At 35.1% G+C, this 23,492-nt stretch overlaps 1 protein-coding gene across 3 annotated transcripts in view; it reads right to left on the bottom strand.

Annotated features, from left to right (window-relative positions):
• Positions 1-23,492, bottom strand: part of LOC149552741 (nuclear pore complex protein) — a 245,634-nt gene that overhangs the window by 164,334 nt on the left and 57,808 nt on the right. For all 3 annotated transcript variants that reach the window (XM_089788287.1, XM_089788288.1, XM_089788286.1), the window contains exon 5: positions 23,368-23,483. In XM_089788287.1, the coding sequence (XP_089644413.1) occupies positions 23,368-23,483 (116 nt within the window). The remainder of the gene's footprint in view (positions 1-23,367; positions 23,484-23,492) is intronic.

The following is a 23,492-nucleotide window of genomic DNA, read 5'->3' as shown; positions in this document are numbered from 1 at the left end:
TGGAAGCCAAGCATTTGGTTTCACCATGCGGATACAGATCACTTGAGGACAAGCAATCTCCAAGAAGGGAGGACTGTAGTGTCCCCTATTTGAACATTAGAAGTCAATTAAATAACTAAATTTTAAGTTGTCAAATTATATCAAATCAAATAACAACTTAGTTTAATTATTTAATGAAGTATTAAAATGACTTAATGGAACTTGGTGAATCATTATTATGTTATTTTAATTTAAAAATTAAAAGAGCCTAAATAAAGAGACAGAAAAAAGGAATTTGAAAAGATAGACAGAAGGGAAAACAAAGAATCACAGGGTTGTGCTTTAAAAGAACATTGAGAGCCTCATTCTCTATATGCTTGATTTATGTTTGATTTCTGATTTCTATTGGAGAAATCTGGGAAGCTTCTAGCTTTCAATTCTAAAACTTGAGGATGGAAACATTCAGACTTTCTTGGTCGATTTGCAACAGCTTTCACAATTGAGCACATTTGTGAACAGGGTATTTTTAACCCATATAGAAAATAAGATTGCAGTGATTTATATCCTTATGTAATTCAGATCTCTCTTTTCAGTCGGATATGCATGATTCAAAGTGTAACATGTTGGTTTTAAAGAACTCGTTTACATGTAAAATGTTTGTCTGAATCTTTGTGGATTGTTTGGGAAATCTGGAGAAAATATTGTAGGGGGATACAACAGAGCTCTACTAAGGTTTCATGCATGCCAGGTACAATTTCTAGTAACCCAATTAGCTACAAATAATTTTTGTCAGGGTGACAATATTGTCAAGCAAAAATGGATGAGGTGAAAACAGCCCCCATGAATATTCTTTTTGTTAACCAATACAGTATTCAGGTTAGAAGTAGCTCATAAGCAAATGGAAGCAGCAGGAAGGTAGAAATTGATTCCAAAACAAAGCTTGTCAAATGCATAATTCAAAAACTCAGACTCTGACAAAACAAAAAATTCCAGTTGCACTTAATTGAAAAACTCGGCAAAGAAAACAAATTACATATAAGCACAAAATAAACTGAAATAATGCATTAGAAGCATAATGAGTGAATTTAGAGAACAACAATCTATCTTGATTATCGATTTCATGAATCAATAATTAAATATGGCATATCCCTCTAAGGATCAAAATCACAACTCAGGATCATTCTATGGTTCAGATATGTTTCCTTTCACAAATGAATCTAGTTCATTTTATTTCAATATCAGCATAGCTATGAACTTCCAAGATACGGAGTTAGATGCTCCTTCCAGATGATCCTCAAGTCTGATTACACTTGTCATTATGAAGAATGCAGTGTGATTACTCTTTTAAGAGGAAATTTATATTCTAGGTAATTTATACACTCAAATCTAATCGGATCTTCCTTAGCAAGGTTCTGATACCATGTTAATGTGATTAGATCTATTTCAGACTAGAATATAAGTGGCTTTTAATTTTCTTTATCTCTTAAACAGTGCTCTTATTGATCTTATAAAATTCTTGCAGGTTGATACAAGATGGATAAGAAGATAATACTTCACAAGTATTGTCTATGATTCTGAAACAATAATATTTAATTCTGAATATAGTGTTGCGGATCTGAAATGAATAATAGACAAGGATCAAACTCTAAGATGCTTTGCATTATTTTCTTTCTGTCATTGCATCTTAGCCCAGTCAGACTATATATATATAATTCAAGGGGACAACATGTCTCTTTTTTAACATGTATCTTCACTATCAGTGCCCTTTAATTACCTTAATACAACAGATTGTAATCGGTAATATCCAAGCACGTAACAAATGCAGGTTATATATGAGGTCGATACCATAATCGACGGCAATATAATCAGATCTTCACCAGATTTGGGTCTGATATATATCCAATCTTATTTTCTTATTATTGATACTTATAAATGGCAATGACAGTGCTAACTAATATCGATCAATATGCAGATCGATAAATCAGATTATACTTGGAACAATATAAATGATAATCGGGTCATTATGGATGATAATTAATTTTACTAATATAATCAATATAATGATTGTGTATGTATGTATGTATATACACAATGTATATTGATATATATAAATGCATATAATTATAGATCATTCTATAGATTATTATCATCATCCATAGTTATCTGACCGAAGCTATTATTTCAACACTCCCTCTTAGCTAAGGAAGATATTAGAAGATATGATATGCTTAAGAATATCAAGTCACATGACATTCTTCGTAACACATATTTCCGTATTATGGTATGTGCACTAACATCAAGTCTCATAATGTCTAACATATGTATTATAGTCATGGTATATCCATCGATACAACATCTGCCATTATTATCTCTTGAAGATCATTATGATATATCAAATGATATCAAGTCTCATGATATCAATCAAAATTCCTATGAGATATTAACCATCATGACATGTCCATTAATATGAAGTCACATGATATCCATCATGATAGTGAAACAAGTCATTGTAAAGTCATCACCTCACAATGTCAAATACAAGTGTTCATTATTTGAAAAGTCATCACCTTTCAATAATGTCCACAGGGGCCATAAAATCATGGACTCACACACATGACAATAAAAGAGTTTACACATTAAACATCTTTTATATATTAGTACAAATAAAGATTAAATGAGACTCATTCTCAAGTTTGACTTACATTTTCAACATACCATGTTTATTCTCAAAGTGTTCAACTTTTACCCTGGATAAAGGTTTGGTGAGAATGTCTACTGTCTGATTACATGTACTAATATACTCCAATGGGATCACATTCCTTTCTACTATGTCTCTAATACAGTGATATAGTAGGATTCACTAAAAGCTTGATGCACCTCTAACCATCACAGTGGATCATAGTAGGATTCAAGGGCTCACCAAATAAGCCCACCAACAATGTCCTAAGCCATATTGCTTCTCTTGCTCCCATAGAGGTCGCAAAGTACTTAGCTTTTGTAGGGCTTTGTGCAACTGAGAACCGCTTCCTATTGATCCATGAGATCATTATCAATCCTAAACTGAAGCAACATCCTAATGTGCTTTTTCGATCAGTTACACTTCCAGCCCAATCTGAGTCATAGAATCCATGTTGATACAGATCTATATTTTTGTAATTAAGCATATCCAATTGTACCTCAAAGGTATCTTAGAATATGTTTTGCGGCAACAAGATGCATCTCCTTTAGTTCCCACATAAACTAGCTAAGAGCATTCACAGCATAACATATATCTGGTCTTCTATTGACCAAATAAATCAGGGATCCAATCATTTGTCTATAGAGAGTGGGATCTACAAACTCTAAGTTTCTTGTTGCTTCCTTCAATTTGTGCAAATTAGTTTCCATTGGTGTAGACATGGGTATACATTCCAACATTCCAAACCTCTTCAGAATGTCAATAGTATACTTCCCATGATTAAGAGCGATGTCATATGACTGTTGCCAGACTTCCAATCCAAGAAAGTAATTTAAAATCCTTTACTCCTTCACATCAAAATCTAAAGCTATATCCCTCTTATGTTGAGAGATTAGGTGATCTTCTCCTGTGATTAGGTCATCAACATATAAAATAAGTATTAACATATCACCAATAATTACATTAAAATAGAGATTTGGATCAGCATCATTCTTGGAAAACACTAGTCCCACAAGATAGTGATCAATCCTTTCATACCAAGCTTTGGGGGCATGTTTGAGATCATAAAAAGCCTTCTTTAATCTGCATACATATGTCTAACAAAACCTTCAGGTAGCTCTAAATAGACTTCCTCTTCAATCATCTGATTTAGGAATGCATTCTTCCCATCCATTTGATGGATCTTTCATCCTTTAGATGTTCCAATAGCAATTACTACTCTAACTATGTGTATCGGGCAACAAGAGCAAAACTCTCTTCATAATCAATACCCTCTTTCTAAGAGAAACCTCTGTCAACTAACTGGACTTTGTGTTTCTCAATAATGTCATTTGCAACACGATTGATATTGAAAAGCCATTTGATTAAACAACAGATTTCCCTTCCAGTCTTGGTACTATGTCCCACTCGTCATTTTTTACAATGGATTGATACTCTTCTGACATAGCATCTCTCCGTACTTGATGTTTGAGAGCTTCTTCAACACAGGTTCGCTCTTATTTTATGATCCCACTCATTGAGGCAACATAGCTAGAGAATCTGTGGGGTCTCTTACTCTCTCTCAAAGTTGCTTTGGGTGTTGCATACTTTTAAACTTCCTGAATCATCTTCCTACCCCAAAGTGGTTTCTTTTTGTTATTGTTAGGTTCGTCTTTTGGAGCAATCTAGTTTTCATTTACAGTCTCTTTTGTAGACTCACTTTGAACCTTAGGAACATGATCCTCTTCCATATCTTTAGGAGGATCTCAGTCTTCCATCTCATGAGAGCTTTTGGATCTCCTGAAAGCAATGTCTTCCTCAAAGATGACATCTCCGCTTAGTTCAATCAAATTTCGTCCAGGTACGTATATCTCGTAAGGTTTAGATCTTTCACTGTAGCCCACAAGTATTCCTTGCCTGCCTAAGGTTTCTAACTTAGACCTCTTCTCTTTAGGCACATGAATGTAGACTAGACATCCAAAGATTCTTCGATGACTTATATCAAGATTGATGTCGATGAATGCTTCTTCAACGGTTTTATTTTCTAGGAGTGAATGAGTACATCTATTTTGGATGCAGACAGTTGTCCTCGAGGCTTTAACCCAAAATGAAGTTTCTATGTTTTGATCATACAACACAACTCTAGTAGCTTCTATAATGGTCTTATTCTTTCTTTCAACTACTCCATTTTGTTGTGAATTATTAGGTACAATAAACTCCATCTTAATCCCAGCATTCACACAAAATTCTCTAAAGATGTATGAAGTATATTCCCTCCCATTATGTATTCTTAATGTTTTGATTTTCTTCCCAGACATGTTTTCTACAAAAGCTTTGAATTCCTTGAACCTCTTAAGGCTTTCTTCAAACTCTTTACATTTAAGAAAGTATATCCAGGTTTTCCTATAGAAATCATCTACAAGAATTATATAATATAAGAATCCTCACATGGAGGGTATGAACATTGTTAAATCATAATGAACTATTTCTAGTACGTTTTTAGTTTTACTATTACTATTTTGAAAAGTTCCCTTTGTATTATTTCCTAGAGCACAACCTTTGCATGCTCCTTCATAAGTTTGATTTAATTTGGGCAACCCAGCCACCATTTTCTCTATTGAAGATAGGGCACGAAAGTGAGATGCCCTAATCTCTGGTGCCAAACCTCATTTGAATTAGAAGTTTCATGAATTAGGGCTTGATTTGAAATAGCTCAAAAGTTGTAAAGACATCAATGTCTAATTCCTATATTATATGCTTTCTTAATAGTGGAATTATTTGGCCATGCCAAAACTTTGCCATCTATAAACTTTATTCTACACCTAATTTCTTCAAGTGCAGAAATAGAGACTACGTTACTTTTTATCGATGGCACAAATAACATTCCCGTGAGTTGAAGAGATATACCTAATTTCAAATTTATGGTGCGAGTTCCAATCCCTTTTATTGGGTAGTTAGTATCATCACCAATATTTACTTCCTCATCAGAATTTTCCACCAAAGTGTCTAGATGTTCTCTAAATCATGTAATATGGTGTGAGGATCCACTATTAATCACCCAAGTGTTGAGTTTATTTAAAACTTAACTTGATAAGGCTGAATAGAAGACAAGTTTCTCTAGATCATTTTCTATGCTAGCTTTTCCCACTTCAGCAAAGGAGGCTTGTTTTCTTCTATCAGGACAATTTATGGCATAATGTCCATACTGATCACATCTAAAACATTTTATTTGAGATATGTCCTTTCTCATCTTGGAAGAGCCTTTTTCATAGGTAGTTTTCGTCCTTTTGAAAGTCTTTTTCTTTCCTTTCTTATAAGTGGTAGTGCTTCATACATGAATATCTTCATTGATGGCATTTTGGTTGATCCCTCCAGTGAGTAGTCTGGACTCTTCTTGTAAGCAGTCCATTTTTAACCAATAAAATTTAGGCAGTATTGACTATGCTCTTACTTCCTGATTAAATCATTTTCATGATGTGGGGAGTCCACCTAGAGCCATCAATCTTAACTCCTTATTGTCAATCTGATGACCAATTGTCAAAAGTTGATCTCTAAATTCAGTGATCCTCATAAAGTATGTTGTTACAATTTCTCCCTTATATCTTCACATGATAGAGTTGTCTTTTCAATGTGAGAGCTTTGTTGGTGTTGTTTATTTCATATGTATTTTCAAGTGATTTGAACATGTGGTATACAATATCACAATTTGATATAATTGGAACTATATGGTTCCTAACTGCATCTACAGTTATTCGCATAGCCTTTCAATTATTCTTCATCCATTAGGTTTTCTCAGGATCATTTTCTGGTTTAGATGTATTTCCTTTCACAAATGAATCTAGTTCATTTTCTTTCAATATTAGTACAACTCTGTACTTCAGATATATGAAGTTAGATGCTCCTTCAAGGCAGTCCTCAAATCTGATTACACTTGTTATTATGAAGAATGGAATGTGATTACTCTTCTAATAGGAAATTTATATTCTAAGTAATCTATACTCTCAAATCTAATCGGATCTTCCTTAGCAAGGCTTTGATGCCATGTTAATGTGATTCAATCTATTTCAAATTAGAAAATTAAAAAGACATTTATATTCTGATCTTAAATTGATCTAGTCACATTAACAAATTTAAAATATTAAGTTTCTAGTTCTTTTGTTGTTGAGAAGATTTGTTCTACATATAGCTTATCCACTCTCTTGAAAGAAATAGGCTTACTTCTGGGTGGTGAAGTAATAGTGTCATATTGACCACAAAATCCTTATATACATATGAAGTCCAACTACTAATGGGGTGTAGCACCAGGGAAGCTAGCATAGGTTAACAATGATCCCCACATAAAGAAAATCGGCCAACATTGGTTTAGAAAAGCTTCAACTCAAGAATTTTGACAACTCAAATGATGAGGATTTGGGCACAAGCTTTGGGTATGACAAGAGGCATCGAACACTTGGTCAATTGAATCTAAATTTTAAATATAATCATCATATTGGTTGACTATTATAGAAATAAATTGATATTCAGCATTTTAATTGTTCGACGTTGAGTTTAGTGTTTCATAAATTCATTTTAAAACTTATTTTTCAAATTTAATGAATATTTGCACTGTCATTCCCCCACCATCCCAAAATCTTGGCCATTGTTCTCCTTGTACTTGAGACTCCATGGAATTGTCATCAAAATTTAGAATATAACATTCTACAAATATAAAACATGTGTAATATAAGTAGGCAGCCCAATGAGGTGGATCTCGTTGACAAAAATAATGTAATGTCTCAAATTGGAGTTTACTTGTCAATACACAAAAACAACAATTTCCAACAATAACATACTACATTGACCTTAATTACTCATTAACAACTCTGAGAAATAATGAAAAAATAAATCATTTAGTAAATAAATAGATTTTGATAAGCATTAAGATTGGCTAGCTATCTCATAATCAATCATGACATTGTTTTGGTAGGAAACTCAAAACAGCAGTGTTGATGTGAGTTTTGTAACTGCTTTGAAATGCAGGATGAAGCACTTACTTTTCCCAGATCAAACACCAAATATTAAATCTTCACTCCAATAAGGAAGCTTAAATGGTGAACGATATATGGTTGTGTGATTAACTAAGACAACTTCAAGATTCGTTCTAATTATGGACTTAATCTTGTTATTTGTTCGTAATCACTTGGGGACTTACGTTGTTCATTCAATGGATATCAACTTGTATTATCCCTTTCGGATATTTTCCAATAACCCTTGATAAAAATGTGCAGTTTTCAAAAGCGAACAGAAAACCAATACTTGATACAATTTCCAGAACTTTAATAGATTTATAACCAGCAGATTTGAATACAAGAAAACTTAGAAAAGTTCATTTATTTCCTCCAATATTTAGAAATACATACATAAATCAGGAATTAACACAAATGGTTGCCAAGTAATGTTACTGTATTATACAACAGTAATACAATAATGTGCAACAATCCAAGTAATCCAATCTTATACACAAAAATAACAGTCAGATTTGGAAATATAAATAACCCTGTAAGAAGGCTAGGTTTGCATTCAACCTTCAAAGATTCTTCAAGGGTTTGCGTCCTAAAAGAAATAATCAGCAACTGTTTCCAGCTCCTAGATTAATATTTGTTTTGAATATTATATTCTTCATATCCTCATGTGTGGAGCTTGTTGTCCCTTTATAACTTTTCCCAAAGTGATGCACGCTCTTTTAAACAATGTGGGATAAAGCACCTTTTTTGTCCTTTAGTCACTTAAGTGAACATAGTAACTTTTTAAAAATAAAGAGACAAGTTAAATGACTTTAATAGTCACTTAATTAGGAAACCATATAATCATCAGGCATTAAAATAGCTGACCAAATGAAATTAGATAATCTTATGCAATAGCTCATTGGAAAGCTCTCAGCGAGACGCTTCCAAACGACCACTGAGGTACCGAAAATACTGCACTCTGTTTACTTACTAAAAATAGTAAGTATCCAGACAACCTACCAAACTACTCCGATGGGTCTGAAACTGGAAATGTCTAGGCCAAACCTTGAACTGAACCCTGCAAAGAACCTTTCCTCCCCTGAAACCTAGGCAAAGCGAACGAGCACATAGAATTATAATGTCCCAGAAAAAGGGGACATTACACAACTCTCTAAATTTGAATGATTTAAAAACGTAGCCTCTTTAACTATATCTAATGAAACATACAAAAAATAGATAAAGAGTTGAGATAGTTAATCTAACTCTAACAATCCAAGAGATCATTGATGATGAGGTGAAACTCTAATGGTCCTTGCTTCACCAAATAAACTAAGCGAAGGAGGGTGCTTGCTTCTAAGGATGCATATATCATTTTCATAATGTCGACACATTATAATGCTCAATAAAGGCTCAACCCAAATGAACATTTCCATTTGAACTTAACTACTTGCAATTAGTTCATACCAACCTTACACTACCACTTGCAATCAACAGTACCAAAAGGTATGAACATAGCCTAACCATAATTCACCATTCAATATATTCCATTCATCTACTTATATTTGTACTCAACATAAATGGAATCCTACTCTTAAGTAAGGAAATGTAGAAACCATGCAATACTACAAAATAACATAAGTAATCCACCATGCAAACCAACAATGAATCTACAATTACTTTGGCAGTAGCTGCACTCTCTCCAAGTCTCATGTTTACAAATGATAAAGCCTTGTCTTATAGAGTAAGCCCAATTACAATGAATCATCAAGATCGATTCAAGATAAAGGGCCAAGATTATGCCAACGCAACCCTAGTACAACTACTAGTTACAAGCATTAAATGCTTATCCAATTACAATGGACCACCTTGTGGGCCAATCAAAAAATTGGTTAGGTAGAAACATTTGATGCCCTCCAAAAATACACTTGTCGTAATTTGATCAAATATTATTGCACAAGTGTAACTAGAATTTTCTACTCAGTCAAAATGAGCGGGTCCCACCTCAACATGCTCATGTTTTAAACTTGATTAATCCTGGTAAATTAGTACTTTTTGATACTAAACATTATCAAGCCTTCAATATTTTTTATAACCTCTTTCATTTTGAAAGTTGTTCATTTGCCATGATTTTGAAAGTCTAGAAGTGACGTAGGTAATTCCTATCATTGGAACTTCTTAACTAGAGTTAGATTTCCGAAGGAAATTTAGGTTGGTGATGATTTTCATTCACTTGTAGACTTGAAAATTTGTTCAATTTCCTTGTTCTTGCTCTATGAATTCCATCTTGATCTTGCTCCCTTGGGATTGCATCTTCACTTTGATCTTCAATCTTGAACCATCCTCTTGCTTGCACCTTTGACGAATGGTTCACACCTTGTTGATACTTGAAGTCTCAAGCTTGATCTTTGTCATAGTTCTTTACCTCCAGGCCTATCCTTCCTCCATTTCATCTAGCAAAACAAAAGAAAAAAATGCATTAAGTCAGAGAAATAGATAGGAAACCCCTTACGAATTTTGCATTCACCTTCAAATTCCAAAATTAACTAGTTGAAATAACTTGAAAATTTCTATCTTCAGCACAATTTTAAATCATTTTAACATGCATTTATTAGAAAAAATTGAGTTTGAAAAGGGATCAGCCTAGTTTCAAGTTTCAATTGCCACTCTACAAGCTGGCAGAGCTTAGAGGTGTCTTGGACACAAGCTGTCCATTGCATGGTTGGATTCTGAGCAGCCTTAGGACAGCGTTGTCCAAGGCATGGTTGACTTTTGACCAGCCTTAGGAATGCTGCAAAGGCAACTTCTTCCCTTTATAACCCTCATGCCTTCTTCAAAACGAACTTCACTCCGCTTTAGCCTTTCTCACTTTCATCTTCTAAAACTACCTTGATCAAGAAATAATGGATAGATGTTGTTTTTACCTTGAACATTTGAGGTCTGATCATGGATTTATTTCTCTTATTGAGGATCTGATTTTAATATCTTTTTGGGAGAAATTGGTCTTTCAATACCTCCGGATCAGTTGAGCTAACATTTGGGTTGCGAGTGCTCATCTTTGTAATTACCATAGACTTAGGAGTGTTTCCAAGCTCTAATCGGATTCCAACCATGTCTTGGACAGGTCTTGACAGCCTTTGTTCAAGCTCTCACATCATTGGATTGATTTCTTCATTTGAAGCTTAAACTTGCCAAAGTTTGACCTTGTGTTGTCTTTGAAATTCACTTCATCTTCGTTCATGGCTTTGGGCCTTGTTTCACCTTGAAATGCTGGAGTTAATCATGCCCTTTCCTCTTGATTGGAGGTCTGATCATGATGTTTTCACGGAAATGTTTGACCTTTTAGCCCCTTTAATTGGATCTATTCTGGTGAGAAATTCAGATTTATGCCTTGAAACCTCCAATTTTTTATGCACAAAGTCACATGGAATTAAAATTTCCTCAAAGCCAAGGGGCGGAATTTTAGGGAGTCCTTGGACAAGCTTGTCCACGGCCAGGTCAGAACCCGACACAGTTGTAAGTCTTCCCAAGTCTTGATTCTTCCAAATCATTCACTTTCTTTATGCCATTTGATGAATCCATCCCATAATGGAATCTTCTCTTGTACTTCCATATCAACTCCACACCAGATAAATGTCTTCTTTCCAATCTTGGTTTCAAAGCTCACCAAATCTGTTTCCCACCATTATCTCTTGGTTTCAACTTCTCATGCTTCCAAATGGACTTCCACTCTCTCTTGTTGATGGAAACACTCCAAAACCAGCTTAATATTTGTCTGAACAGGTCTTAGACTTCTAAACCTCAACCCTACTAGACCACTGGCTAAGCGTTGAACTTCTCACCAACTTCACTTTAGTCAACTTGCTTGACTCTTACAAGTAGGCCTAAAGTTGCCCAAACTTATCTCTCTGACTTATAGACTTGCAAAACGTGCCACTAACCAAAGCAAACAAAGGCACCTACATCTACTGCCAAGCAAAAAGAGGGGGTCCCTTTATGAAGTGGGGATTTTATAACACAACAAGCAACAATACACACGACAGTATGAAATCATCCCAACCCCACAAGCAGCAAGAACATCAAACTTCAAGCAGTTCCATCCCTTGGGTAATGAAATGTCCCAAGTAAAAAGTCACGGAGACATGGACATAATACAAAATTGAAGGTGAAATCAAAGATCAACAATTATTATCAAAGCAATGTACAATCAGAGATGACATCTTCCAATGATAAGTATCTATGTTGAACACAAGCATACAATCAATATGCAAACTGAATATGCAATCAGATGCCTATAATATAATGATATTAATGCACCTGTATTATGATACTGTTGATTTGTATATGAGTCCGAGTATGTGTGGAGTTTGCATTGTCGGATCTGCAGAAGCAATGTCCACAATTAGGCTATGAGAATGGCATAATGTATATCATTGTGTGTGCTGATCCAATGATGTCACCAATGATGCAAGTCATTGTCCTAGGTTAATGCCAATATGAATTCAGTGATGATGATCGATTGTGAATGTCTCGGTTTTTGTTAATGGAAAAATGAATGATGTTCATTCTAAGCGTCGATGATGCCAACTATGTATGAGGATTTGTAGTCAATAGTTGTGTAATTGGCTGGATTATTGTATATGACAGTGATATGTAAATATGTGATCCAATATGTGCAAATGTAAAGTAGGATCCAAATAAGATAATGATGTTAATGGATGAGGAATGCAATGTCGATGTATGGAATAGAATAGCGAAGTGTCTTGGTATGCGATCAAGAAAGTAAATGTTGATTTTGGTGGATCGTCACAACTGTATTAGCACTGCAATAATGTATTGTATGTGTGTTCCAAATGGCAGCAACCTCTTATTTCTAATGAGAAAAGAATATGAAGAGACATGTCCCTCCATGGCACATGTCTATTCACTAATTTGATAATTAATATAATAAACATTTTAATCATTGTTTTATATATATATATATATATATATATATATATATATATATATATATATATATATATATATATAAAATAAAAATCTTATATATAAAAATTATATCTTATATATAGGTCTATCTGACAGAAGCTACTAGACATCAACACTCCCTCTTATCTAGGGAGGATAAACACAAGTATTACCTCAAAGTAATATCACGTTAGCAAGATTAAGAATCTTTGAACAAATGATATCCATCATTCTGATATCACATTTTGATATCAAGAGTATTGGTCTCCTAGAATATCAACATATGATATTCACCAAATACTCAATAAGGTTTGGTATCACAGCTGATATCATGAGTATTGGTCTCCCAAAATATATGATATTCACCAATTACTCAAAAGTGTCTGATATCACATCTAATATCATGAGTACTGGCCTCGCAGAATATCAATGATATTCACTAGATACTCTTTTAGTAATGGCCTTCAGAATGTTGAGATGCAAAATATTCACCAAATACTATGAGTAATGGCCTTCCAAAAAATCAAGATGTGTGATATTCACCAAGTACTCTGTGTAATGGCCTTCCAAAATATCATCATGCATAACATTCACCATGTACTCAAAAATGTTTATAAAGTATGTGTACATGCATTCTCATAATGCGTACCATATAAACATCCACCATGCAAAGTATAATCTATCATGATCTGCATAGACATCGTAAGATATCCATCATAATAGAAAATTAAGATATTGTAAAATCGTCATCTTTCATTAACATGCAAATACAAGTGACATCATTTGGAAGTCGTCACTTCCTCATGATGTACACAAGGGATAGGCCCATTAAAATCGCATAGTCACGAAATATATTTATGAAGCACAGTCCTCTTGACTACTACAATTTATTGATCACTGGAGAATCCATCTCAACATAGTTTCCTCCCTCCGAATCAATATAACTAAGATTACTGAAGGTTGACTGAATCACATCCTCTATCTACTCCCTCTCTTTTAAGGTTGCCTCTAATGAGATGTCAATTTCCCTCTGAATTTCAATCTTCTAAGCTCCTCATCCAAAGTTGTCTTTGAAGAAGTGTCGGACTCCCTCTAAATCTGATATCAATCTCCCTTTTCCTGCAATAACATTCACGGAGGAAAAGATCAAGGCAAATAGCTCTTATAGAAATACAAATAAATATGGGTCTACACATCGAATTTTAATCTTTTATTCCTTTAGACTTTATCATAGCCAAAAACAATTATTTATTACATTAAAAGAGAATATACGGTTGTGTTAGTTGGAGATTATCAATCTCCTCTCATACTAACACCACCAACTATTTCCCTTGTAAAATATTCTTACGTTATAATAATATCAAATTTAGATAACCATTTACATTAGCCTCTTAACCATTTTCCATAAATCTACATGTGTATCTATCCATATAAATGAAATAATAAATAATCATAAGCATTATAATTATGATCACACTTCTATTGATTAATATTGAAATAATATATCACACCTTTAGAAGACTGATCAACAACACCATCATGTCCTCGTAGGTGTCCTCTTGGTAATTTATAGTATACCATGCCCATGTAATATGATACCCGTTCCACAATGCTCAATCATTCTTGATTAATGCACTTACTTTCCAAGAGGGACCTGCAGTCCTTCCATTACAGTTATTGTGAAGAAGGTATCATTTTCCTTATCTTCTGCAGTGGCAGTGTTGGAAAATATCTTCATTTGATATAAATATTTCTTCTTTCCTTTTGATAGCAATGCCGACAAATCTTTTCTTCTCTTATTTTATTGTTCTCCTTATCTCTATCTAAAATCTCTTATCTGTCCATCATAACTAGAAACGTGGGAACCTTACATTGCACTATAATTTTCATGAAATCCCACATTTTTCATAACCCTTAAGGTTTTCCAGGACAAACTAGAAGGCCCCGTCAGCATTCTAGATCACTCATGATGACATTGAAGAGCCCCAACTCTTGAGTGTCAAAGAAAGGATAAATTTTATTGGTCCACTAAATATTAGGGCTGATCAGAAATAGAGGAGAGACTTTTCCATCTTTGAGCTCATGAGTTTGAAGAGTTTTTCCAGCAGACCAGAGAGCAATTCTTCATTCTCTCTGTAGTGCTCTACTTAGGACTCTCAAGACTGTTTTATACAAAATTATTTGTAGACTCGCCATTGAAAGATACACTCATGCTCACACACATGAGAATCTTCCTTTGTAATTTTGCAATAACTGGGTAGGGAGCCATGATCCATAAAATCGCCACATTTGAAATTTGATTTCTTGAAACTTCTTTCCAACCTAGCCGGACGTGACATTCCATCTAGTGTTGTAATAATATATTTAGTACCTCCTACTATTGGCATTGTGATAACTTGCAGATTTATATGCCTAGGCAATGTCAAGTCTGTGGGTGACACTAATGATTTATTATTGTTTGATTTGTAATTAAGTGTCGATTACACAACCGGCCTCTGTTCAGAATGTTGCCGATGAAATATATTTCATTTCTGAAATGCAGAGATTCCAATTGTAGTTTATGTGATCTATTAACTTAAAATGAACTTCAAACGATTATTTTCAATAATTATTTGATTGTTGAGCATTCACTGCTTTGGCTTGGTCAGTTCAACATGGATACCTGCATAAATCAGAACAAGATCCGCCTCTCCAACTCTGTGATTTGAATCTAGTTGAAGACTTCTGATCTACATTATTGCCAAGTCGAGATCCAATTCTGACTTGTATTGATTTAGCGATCCCCATACATTGCTTTCAAATCTGTGCTTGGTAGATTGTTGACTTGAACCCCGATATGGTAAACTGGATAGGCTTACTACTTATCGCAAACATTGATTTAATTTAATGTTTAATTTTGCATGTGAGAATGAGGAATTTTGTTACATCTCCTTATTCCTTCTCATCTGTACGCTGAATATATTGTAGCCTAGCTCTGATACCATGTTGATTTTCCCAGATCGTTGTAACTGTAACAGCATTGCCATAATGTTTGCTATGTGTGTTCCAAATGGCAGCGACCTTTTATTTATAATGAGAAAAGGATATGAAGTGACATGTCTCATGATGAGACATGTTTATTTGTTAATTTGATAAATAATATAATAAACATTTTAATCATTGTTATATATATATATATATATATATATATATATATTTCTCTCATATAATAATAAACTTATATATAAATTATATCTTATATATAATTATATAGGTTTATCCAACAGAAGCTACCAAACATCAAGAGTATATTGATTGAACATGTGCTAGTAATGTTATGTGATCTGCACTATTATATGTTATAAAATTTGTCAACGCTTGGCAGTATATATTGTTCATGAAATGATGGATTGTTATTTTTGTATCTTGTCTCCTTATTTTCAACCATTGATTCAAATCTTGTTGAGAATGATCATTAATGTAGCCTCTAATTGATGTCACTGTTGTCAAGCTCAGATTATGTGATCATTCTGCCTCATCAATGTCACAAACCTTTGCTGTGAGTAACCAAATGGATCTGCAGATCTGAAGTTGAGGATTTTGGTTCGAATAAGGATACAAATCTCCAATGTAGTGCTCATGTGATCTCTAAAACTTCTTTCCAACGCCTTTCCTTGATTGGAAGCGTAGACACAAGAAATGATATGTTGTGGATGATGATTAAGAACAAGCAAATTTCTTACTATCCTAAGTCCTAAATCTCAAAAGTGGCAGTCCCAAAAGTGGGTGCCCAACTTCAAATCATAAAGATTGGTTCGAACTAAGGCAAAGTGGCACACTAGGTTTACCCAAACTCGGGCCCCCTTGAGTGACAATTTACTCTTGGGGGGCAATAAGAGTTAATTGCAAAATAAAATAGGTGTGGACTAAGAGGGGCATGATGGGAAATCAGATCGCCTCTAGACCCACAAGAAGTCGAAACATACTGATACAACTATGACCAATTCCATTCCTTGGATAATCAACTTGCCTCTTTGCCCACAAGAGATAGGAATGTCCAACTATGACCAACCCCATACCTTAGGGTAGTGTACTTGGTTCGACGGAGCCATTAAACTAAATCTCCTTAAATTACTGCCTCCAACTTTACATTTGATTGATTATGGAATAAACACATGTATATACTGTTGGACTAGTTGCCAACATCTCCCTTTGGATTCAGGACATGGCCTAAACGAATCTCGTGTATCTGTTTATCTGTTGCATTTGTATCGGATTTTAATATGCAGATCTTTTGGTGCAATGAAAAACATGCTCCAGCAATTGGTATCAGAGCTGGTTCGTCAGTTCAAATCCCCCAGGTGTCACTGAGGGGGCAACTGTTAGATTAATCTCAGTGTCTCCCTTCAAATTCCAAACAAGGACTAACAAAAACTTGTGGATCCATTTAATTTTAGCATTTGTATTGGGTGTTAGCATGTCGATCTTTTGGCTCAACAGCAAACATGTTCCAACATATACATTTACGCAAAAAAATACAGTAAACATCAGAGTTATTGTAAACAATTTTTATTGATGCATATAATCAAATTGACTATATTAAGAGCTTAGGAATCAATGTCAATGAATATAAGAAGATAGGTTCTATAAAAATGTTAATCATTCATAACAAAGTACTTGTATTATGTACCCGTCTATTTGATGTTTTTTCTCCCCACTGTGGCCCTCTCCACTTATATTACATCATTTCTTTTGAAGATATGCAGCCCTTGGATTGCTTTCTGTAGTGCCTCTTGTGTTGCAGTTGGTACCTTGTCTATTTTGATTCGAGAGATACTTGATACTCTTATTATATGTACCTTGAGATGACCTGAGGGTCGGATGCTATACTTTGATTTCAGTACCATAGATGCTTTATTGCTATGTTGTTCAGTTTATCATATTTGCATGTTGATGCCATTTTGAGATGATAGTAGGTCTATGATGATATCTGATTATCTAGTATTTGCACATATTTTCTAATTATGTCATGTGATGAATCTTATGCTATGGTTATTTACTTCATTCTTGTCTCTTTATGCTTTATGCGAATGTGAGTGATGTGAATGGATTAATTACATATTTAATGCATTACTGCTTCGGCTATGATATTATATGCAATTGTACTTGATTGTGTGTTTCAGTGTGCAGGATTTATATCCGTCAATGGCCTATGGAGTTAGTGATTCAGCTATTCATTTTACCAATGTCGTCCCTGTATGGTCAACATATCCTTATTTTAATTGTTTAATTAAACCTTTCGGTGATTATTAAATCCAAACTCATCAGCATTATGTGATTAGACCAATGAACGTGTCTATGCTTTTAGAGGTTCGCATTGTCACAAAAGTTATTACGTTAATTTCTATTGTTTTGGGTTTTCTGACTTCAAATTTTATTGAATTTAATCTTTGGCAGCTTTGCCTCAAGTGAATTCTTGTTACAAGGAATAACTTGTTTTCGTTTGAGTTGATCCAGAGTCTAGCTAGTCTAACTAGCTATTTTCCCTAATCGATTATTCACTCAAAAAGTGAATAAGTATTGGAAAAGGGATTTGTTTTTTCACTTTTCGATTTTGCGATTTAGAAATTGGAGAGCTTTTCTGAAATCCTCTTTCTGAAGGATTGGTTTTCTGTTATTGTGAGAGCTATGAATGTGGGATCTTCGCGAAGTCAGTCTGTTGGATCCGGCTCGAGGAGACCTTGCTTTGTCGTCACTTTCGGCAATATCAGCAGGTTATTTATTTTATCAGGCTGATTTCAGTGTTTGCCCATTTTGCTGTCAGGTAGGGCTTTCCTGTTTTCTTGTTTCTATTTTGTTTCAGCTTCTATTTCTGGTAGCAGTTTGTTAGGAGGCTGAGAACTAGTGTTCCCCTCCGTTTCTGTTAGTTGGTTCTGCGCGATTGGTAGGGTATGAACACTTTCCCTATTTTTGGGATGGGGGTTTGGGGTTTTGCGTCGTTATATTGGTTGTTTTCGCATACGGTGTTCGTACCCAAATATTATTTAGATTTTCGAGGGTTTTGTACCCAAAGACCAAATGGGTTTTAATTTCGAAGTTTTCCAATTTTAGGGGTTTTTACCTCATTTTGCATGCCACCATGTTTTCTCAAGTTTTCTTGGCATGAGTTTGGTTGTGGACCTGGATCATCCATTTGGATGTCATTCAGACCATTGTTGCACTTTTATGTTGCATTGGGATGCATGTCACATCCATCCTCCCGAGACTGTTTCGATTGAGTGATGTTTTGTATTGTGTTCTCTCATCCAGTCCTTGTGTTATGATCTTCGTGATGTGTCATGTCCCTTTTTCAAATAATTAAAAATAATAATCTTTGCTAAGGCAGGCAGGCCCAAAAAGGCGAAGTTTCAGCAAAAGGGGATAATCTTTGGAAGCGAATGGACTAATAAATGAAAATTATTATTAAAATATGTTTTATTAAGCCCTCTTGGACATGAGTTAGGGTTATGCCCTCTTTTAAGGGGTTTGGAGGCATTTGGGGCTCATTCCAGAACTTGATTTTTGCTCATTTCTTTGTTGTTCTTCAGAGGCTGCCAAACCTGTGGAGAAGGAGACCCAAGAACGGGAGTTTGCAGGTTTCTAGGAAGGCTAAGGACGGGAGTTTAAAGCCATTCCATGTGCATGCTCATGCAGAGTTTGCCTTTGTGCTGAACTGTGCAGATTTCTGGGTTTTCGGGTGTGTTTTTTGTAAGTGTAGTGTTTTCGGTTGAGTATTTCATATCAGTTTGGGTTGCTGCTGTATATCAGACATTTAGATGTTAAAATAGAGCTGAATATATGTATTTGGTCATAATTACACTTCTATCATAGATTATCAGTGCTTTTGTGGTGTTTCCGGCTATTTTGTGTTGTTTACGGGAGCTCAATGAGCATTGTTTTTGTCCTCCGTTTGGGAGCTGTTGTGTAAATGTTATACATATCTAGAATTGTCATTTTGGAGGCTGTTATGCTGCTGAAATTTCTAAAAAAATGTCCACTTTCAGATTTATTAATAATATGTGAAGCTGTGAAGTTTTTGGCACTATTTCGGGCATACCCGATATGGGGTTTATTAAGAAATTGGTGGATCTTTGAAATATTGGTTGTTTGATTTTAAAGATCTGATTAGAGGTTTGAAATATCATATAAAACCAGAGAAAGGGAAATTTCATGATGGTGGTGCACCACACACAAGTACGTGCACTTACATTTGTCGAGTGACTTGCGAGCCCCAATCTTCCATGGTATTTCCGGAAGCTATGATCATTGGGGTTGGGTTGGGAATACGCATGCCTATGGGCACTCATCGTTGGATGTGCATGGGTAGGGTAGGGTAGCACATGGAGGGGGCTTCTATCTCGCAGTCTAGTGACTATTTCCCATAGGGTTAGCAAAGGAAGTTTTAATTAAGTGATAATTAAAGAAAACACTAGGTGGTAATAGAACTTAAAATAATAAAATGTATGTGCGGGGCCATTTGTTGAGGAGTTGAAATGCACATCCGAGCTTGGACTTGTCAATGCCAAGCAACTCTCCATGACGTCAGCCTCTACTTAGTAGCCCATTGAGTGTCTGACCAAGACCTGTAGTTTGTGCATTGTCTATGTTCTTGGTTTCAGTCATCATACTGTCTGGCGTGAGTATTACCCATGGACGTTTGCTTTATGTGTGTTTGTGGTTGGATCATTATCTCCATCAGTACGACGGGAGTGGACCTATGGGTTCCACATGATTGGGAGGCGTAGCTACCTATACCACTGCTGGGGACCAGTGTACAAAGACAATCTATTGTCCTAGTGCGACCATTACTGGATGTTTTCACTTGGTACTTTTGGTTCCGGAGTATGCTTTCTTGTGACTTGTGCTTTCATTGGAATGCCTGTATATCATGTTTAGATGATGTTAGTATTGATGCATTTCCTTTTTATGATGTTTAGCATATGTAGATAACGAGTTGATTTGTAGGATTATCTTATGTTTTACTTCTAGCATGTTAAATTTTCTTATGCTTATGTTGTAGCATGTTTTAGTAATGACATCCTCATAAGATAGCACCGACGATCTGATCGGTAGTTTGGGATGTTACGTGCAGGGGATGGCTCGGGCCCGCGATGGTCTTATGATGCTATTATGGTTGGGAGGAACCACGTACTTAGTTTGGTTGTTTTGTTCATTGCGATGTTGTTTTAGTTTATTGCAATGTTGTTTTAGTACACTACGATGTTTCCTTCTGTACTTTCCCTTCACTGCTTGTTAGATGGTTAGATGCAGATTTCGTCTTATAGCTTTTGTGTTCAAGTGCCCATACCTTGACTGTGGATCCGGTACTCCCCAGTGTGGAGGTTTTAAGTTCTTGTTTTATCCCATAATTCACCCTTAAAGTTTTTCTTGTTTTCTTGGGTGACCATGTGTCAACATGGGGCGATACTATAAAGTGTCACATGCCCAAAAGAGATCTATCATGCATTCCTTGATTGTATCGCACGTCTTTTAGAGAAATGTTTGTGACACTCTTAAGTATCGCACCCCCTTTGAAGAAGTGTTGTACGATACTTGTAATGTATTACACACCCTTTAGAGGAGTGTCACCCAAACCCTAAAAGTATCACCCCCCTTCTTGAGAAAGGTTGTACGATACTGGAAAGTATTGCACAGAGCTGATTTAAACTATCGCCTGGTATTTGTAAAAACATGTCCGAGCAGACAGCGGGCACTTTTCGGTTTGACCCTAACTTTTTCAGGAATTGTTTTGGCTACCCTCTTAGGTGTTCTTCAATCCTTTGGCATTACATTTTGAATTCAGGATGTTTTGATTCGAATTCAATTGTGCGTCTTCCATAGTCAATCATTTTGGCCAGTAGTGGCATTTGGAGATCCATTGGTGTCGAGATGTTTGGTTAGTCTTCCATTGCGATCATTGTGATCCCTATATGTTGCATGTCGTGTGCATCCATACTTGTTTAAAAAAATATTGTCTTGGCTTATATTTATCATTGTTCCAAGGATCTCCGAGCGGGGCATTACACTTTCTCCTTATGAGGGACCATATTTCCATGACCCAACTACATCGCACTTCTTTGAGTTTGAATTTGAAAATAATTAATCTTAAATCAGATATTTGCTAATGCTAATGGATTGCTCATTTCCATGATTACTACCTCTTATTAATTGTTGTTTGGTAGAAGTTAATCATTGTTATGAGAACCCTTCCCTACTTACCCACCATATTAACCTTACAAAAATCATTAAGTCTTTTCAAGATGATTTTCTCATAGCACAGGGATCGCACTATGGTGGGGATATGACAGTCCACCCTTCTTGTGATTGCTTGCCCTCAAGCAATAATTGATTATAATGATTTAGTTGTACTACTCTAATACTATATCCAATTGTTAACAAAGGTATTGGAAATTTGCTACATTTGTCAAACTAGAAAAAAAAAATCTCGTCATGAATGTAAAAGACGGTGTTTGCATTTTCTCCTGTGTGTTTGCTTACCTTCTAATAACACACATCTATATAGTGTTCAATGAAGATGTTTCCCTTTATTGGCCAAGGGAATCTAAGGGGCTCTCTCGAGGGATTTTAAGCTGATGCATTACAATTTTTATTGTGGAGATTGGTTGGATAATTCGTTTCTAGATATTGAGGATGTCCAGGTGTTATATTTTCTACGTTTGCTCCTCCCAAAAGTTCCATTGTTTATTTTCCCTTCTTCTAATTCAGTGCTTTTAAGATCTTTATTGTACTTTATTTTCTTGCTTGGATTTCCTTTAGCTTCCTCATATATTCCTTTACTGGGCATTGCTTCTATATTGTAGGTTTGACTTCTTTTCCACAGATATTTTCCAGTTCCCATTTTTCTTTACATTTGAAACATAAGTTTTCCTTTTAAGATCCTTCCAACTACAAATGTGTCTGTGGCTTAAGAATTTAAGAGCAACTGCAAAAGTGGAAATGAGTGCGAATTTCAGTGTTTGTAGGAGATCTTGGTTTTACTGATCTACATATTTATATAATTATAGATCTTAAATCTCAGGTAGAGAGAGGAGAAACCAACATGTAGTATTCCATGAGCTTTGTGAAATTCAACATTCTCAGTCTCTTTCGTGATAGCACACCAACTAGGTTCAATAAAATTTCCACCATCTAGATATAGAGAGCAAAGCATCCATATATTGGTTTCGAATAATAAAATGCCAGATAATGTTCCTGGCAAGCATGACCATGCTCCAAACTGTACAGTAAGATATGTCAGACAATGAAGAACATAAAAGAAGATGCACATTGCTCAACTACAAATTGACAAACAATGTCCAAAAAATTGCTCCACTTAGCCAGATACAGCTGTTTTCCAAAGAGAAGCTTAGGACAATAAGGAAAGAATGGTCAATTACAGTAGAATGGTTTGAAAAGAAGCTAAACGGGCAAAAAATGTGAAGTATGTTGCAACAGTTTGAAACAAAAATAGCATCTAGGTTCCATTTCCAGAAAATAAATTTCAATAAGAATGGAATTACATGCCATGCGTAAATTACTAAGTTCTACAAATAAAATACCTAATACCAAATAAATAAATGTAAGCAAACCTTTCCTCAACATAGTCAATACAAGAAGAAAGACTTCAAAAATGAATTTTATGGAACTCATACAACCCAATCATAACAGTTCACAAAGTAATCTAACCCAGATTACAACACAAGCAACATTATGATATATGTTATCTAGTCTACCAGAATACAATAACAAAACAAGAGAAAATACCTTTTCCAAACAAATACCAAAGGAGTGACCATGTTGCAGCTTCGTCAATCAGCATTTGAGCCTTCTGTCGCATTAAACGGTCTTCTATTATGCGATGCCTCCCAGTAGCTTCTTCTCTACAAAAA

The sequence above is a fragment of the Cupressus sempervirens genome, chromosome 6 (genome assembly GCF_028749045.1).
Source record: "Cupressus sempervirens isolate cs-2001-9-10 chromosome 6, ASM2874904v1, whole genome shotgun sequence".
Taxonomy (NCBI): domain Eukaryota; kingdom Viridiplantae; phylum Streptophyta; class Pinopsida; order Cupressales; family Cupressaceae; genus Cupressus; species Cupressus sempervirens.
The sequence above is the reverse complement of the archived record's forward strand: the minus strand, read 5'-3'. Positions and strand labels throughout refer to the sequence as shown.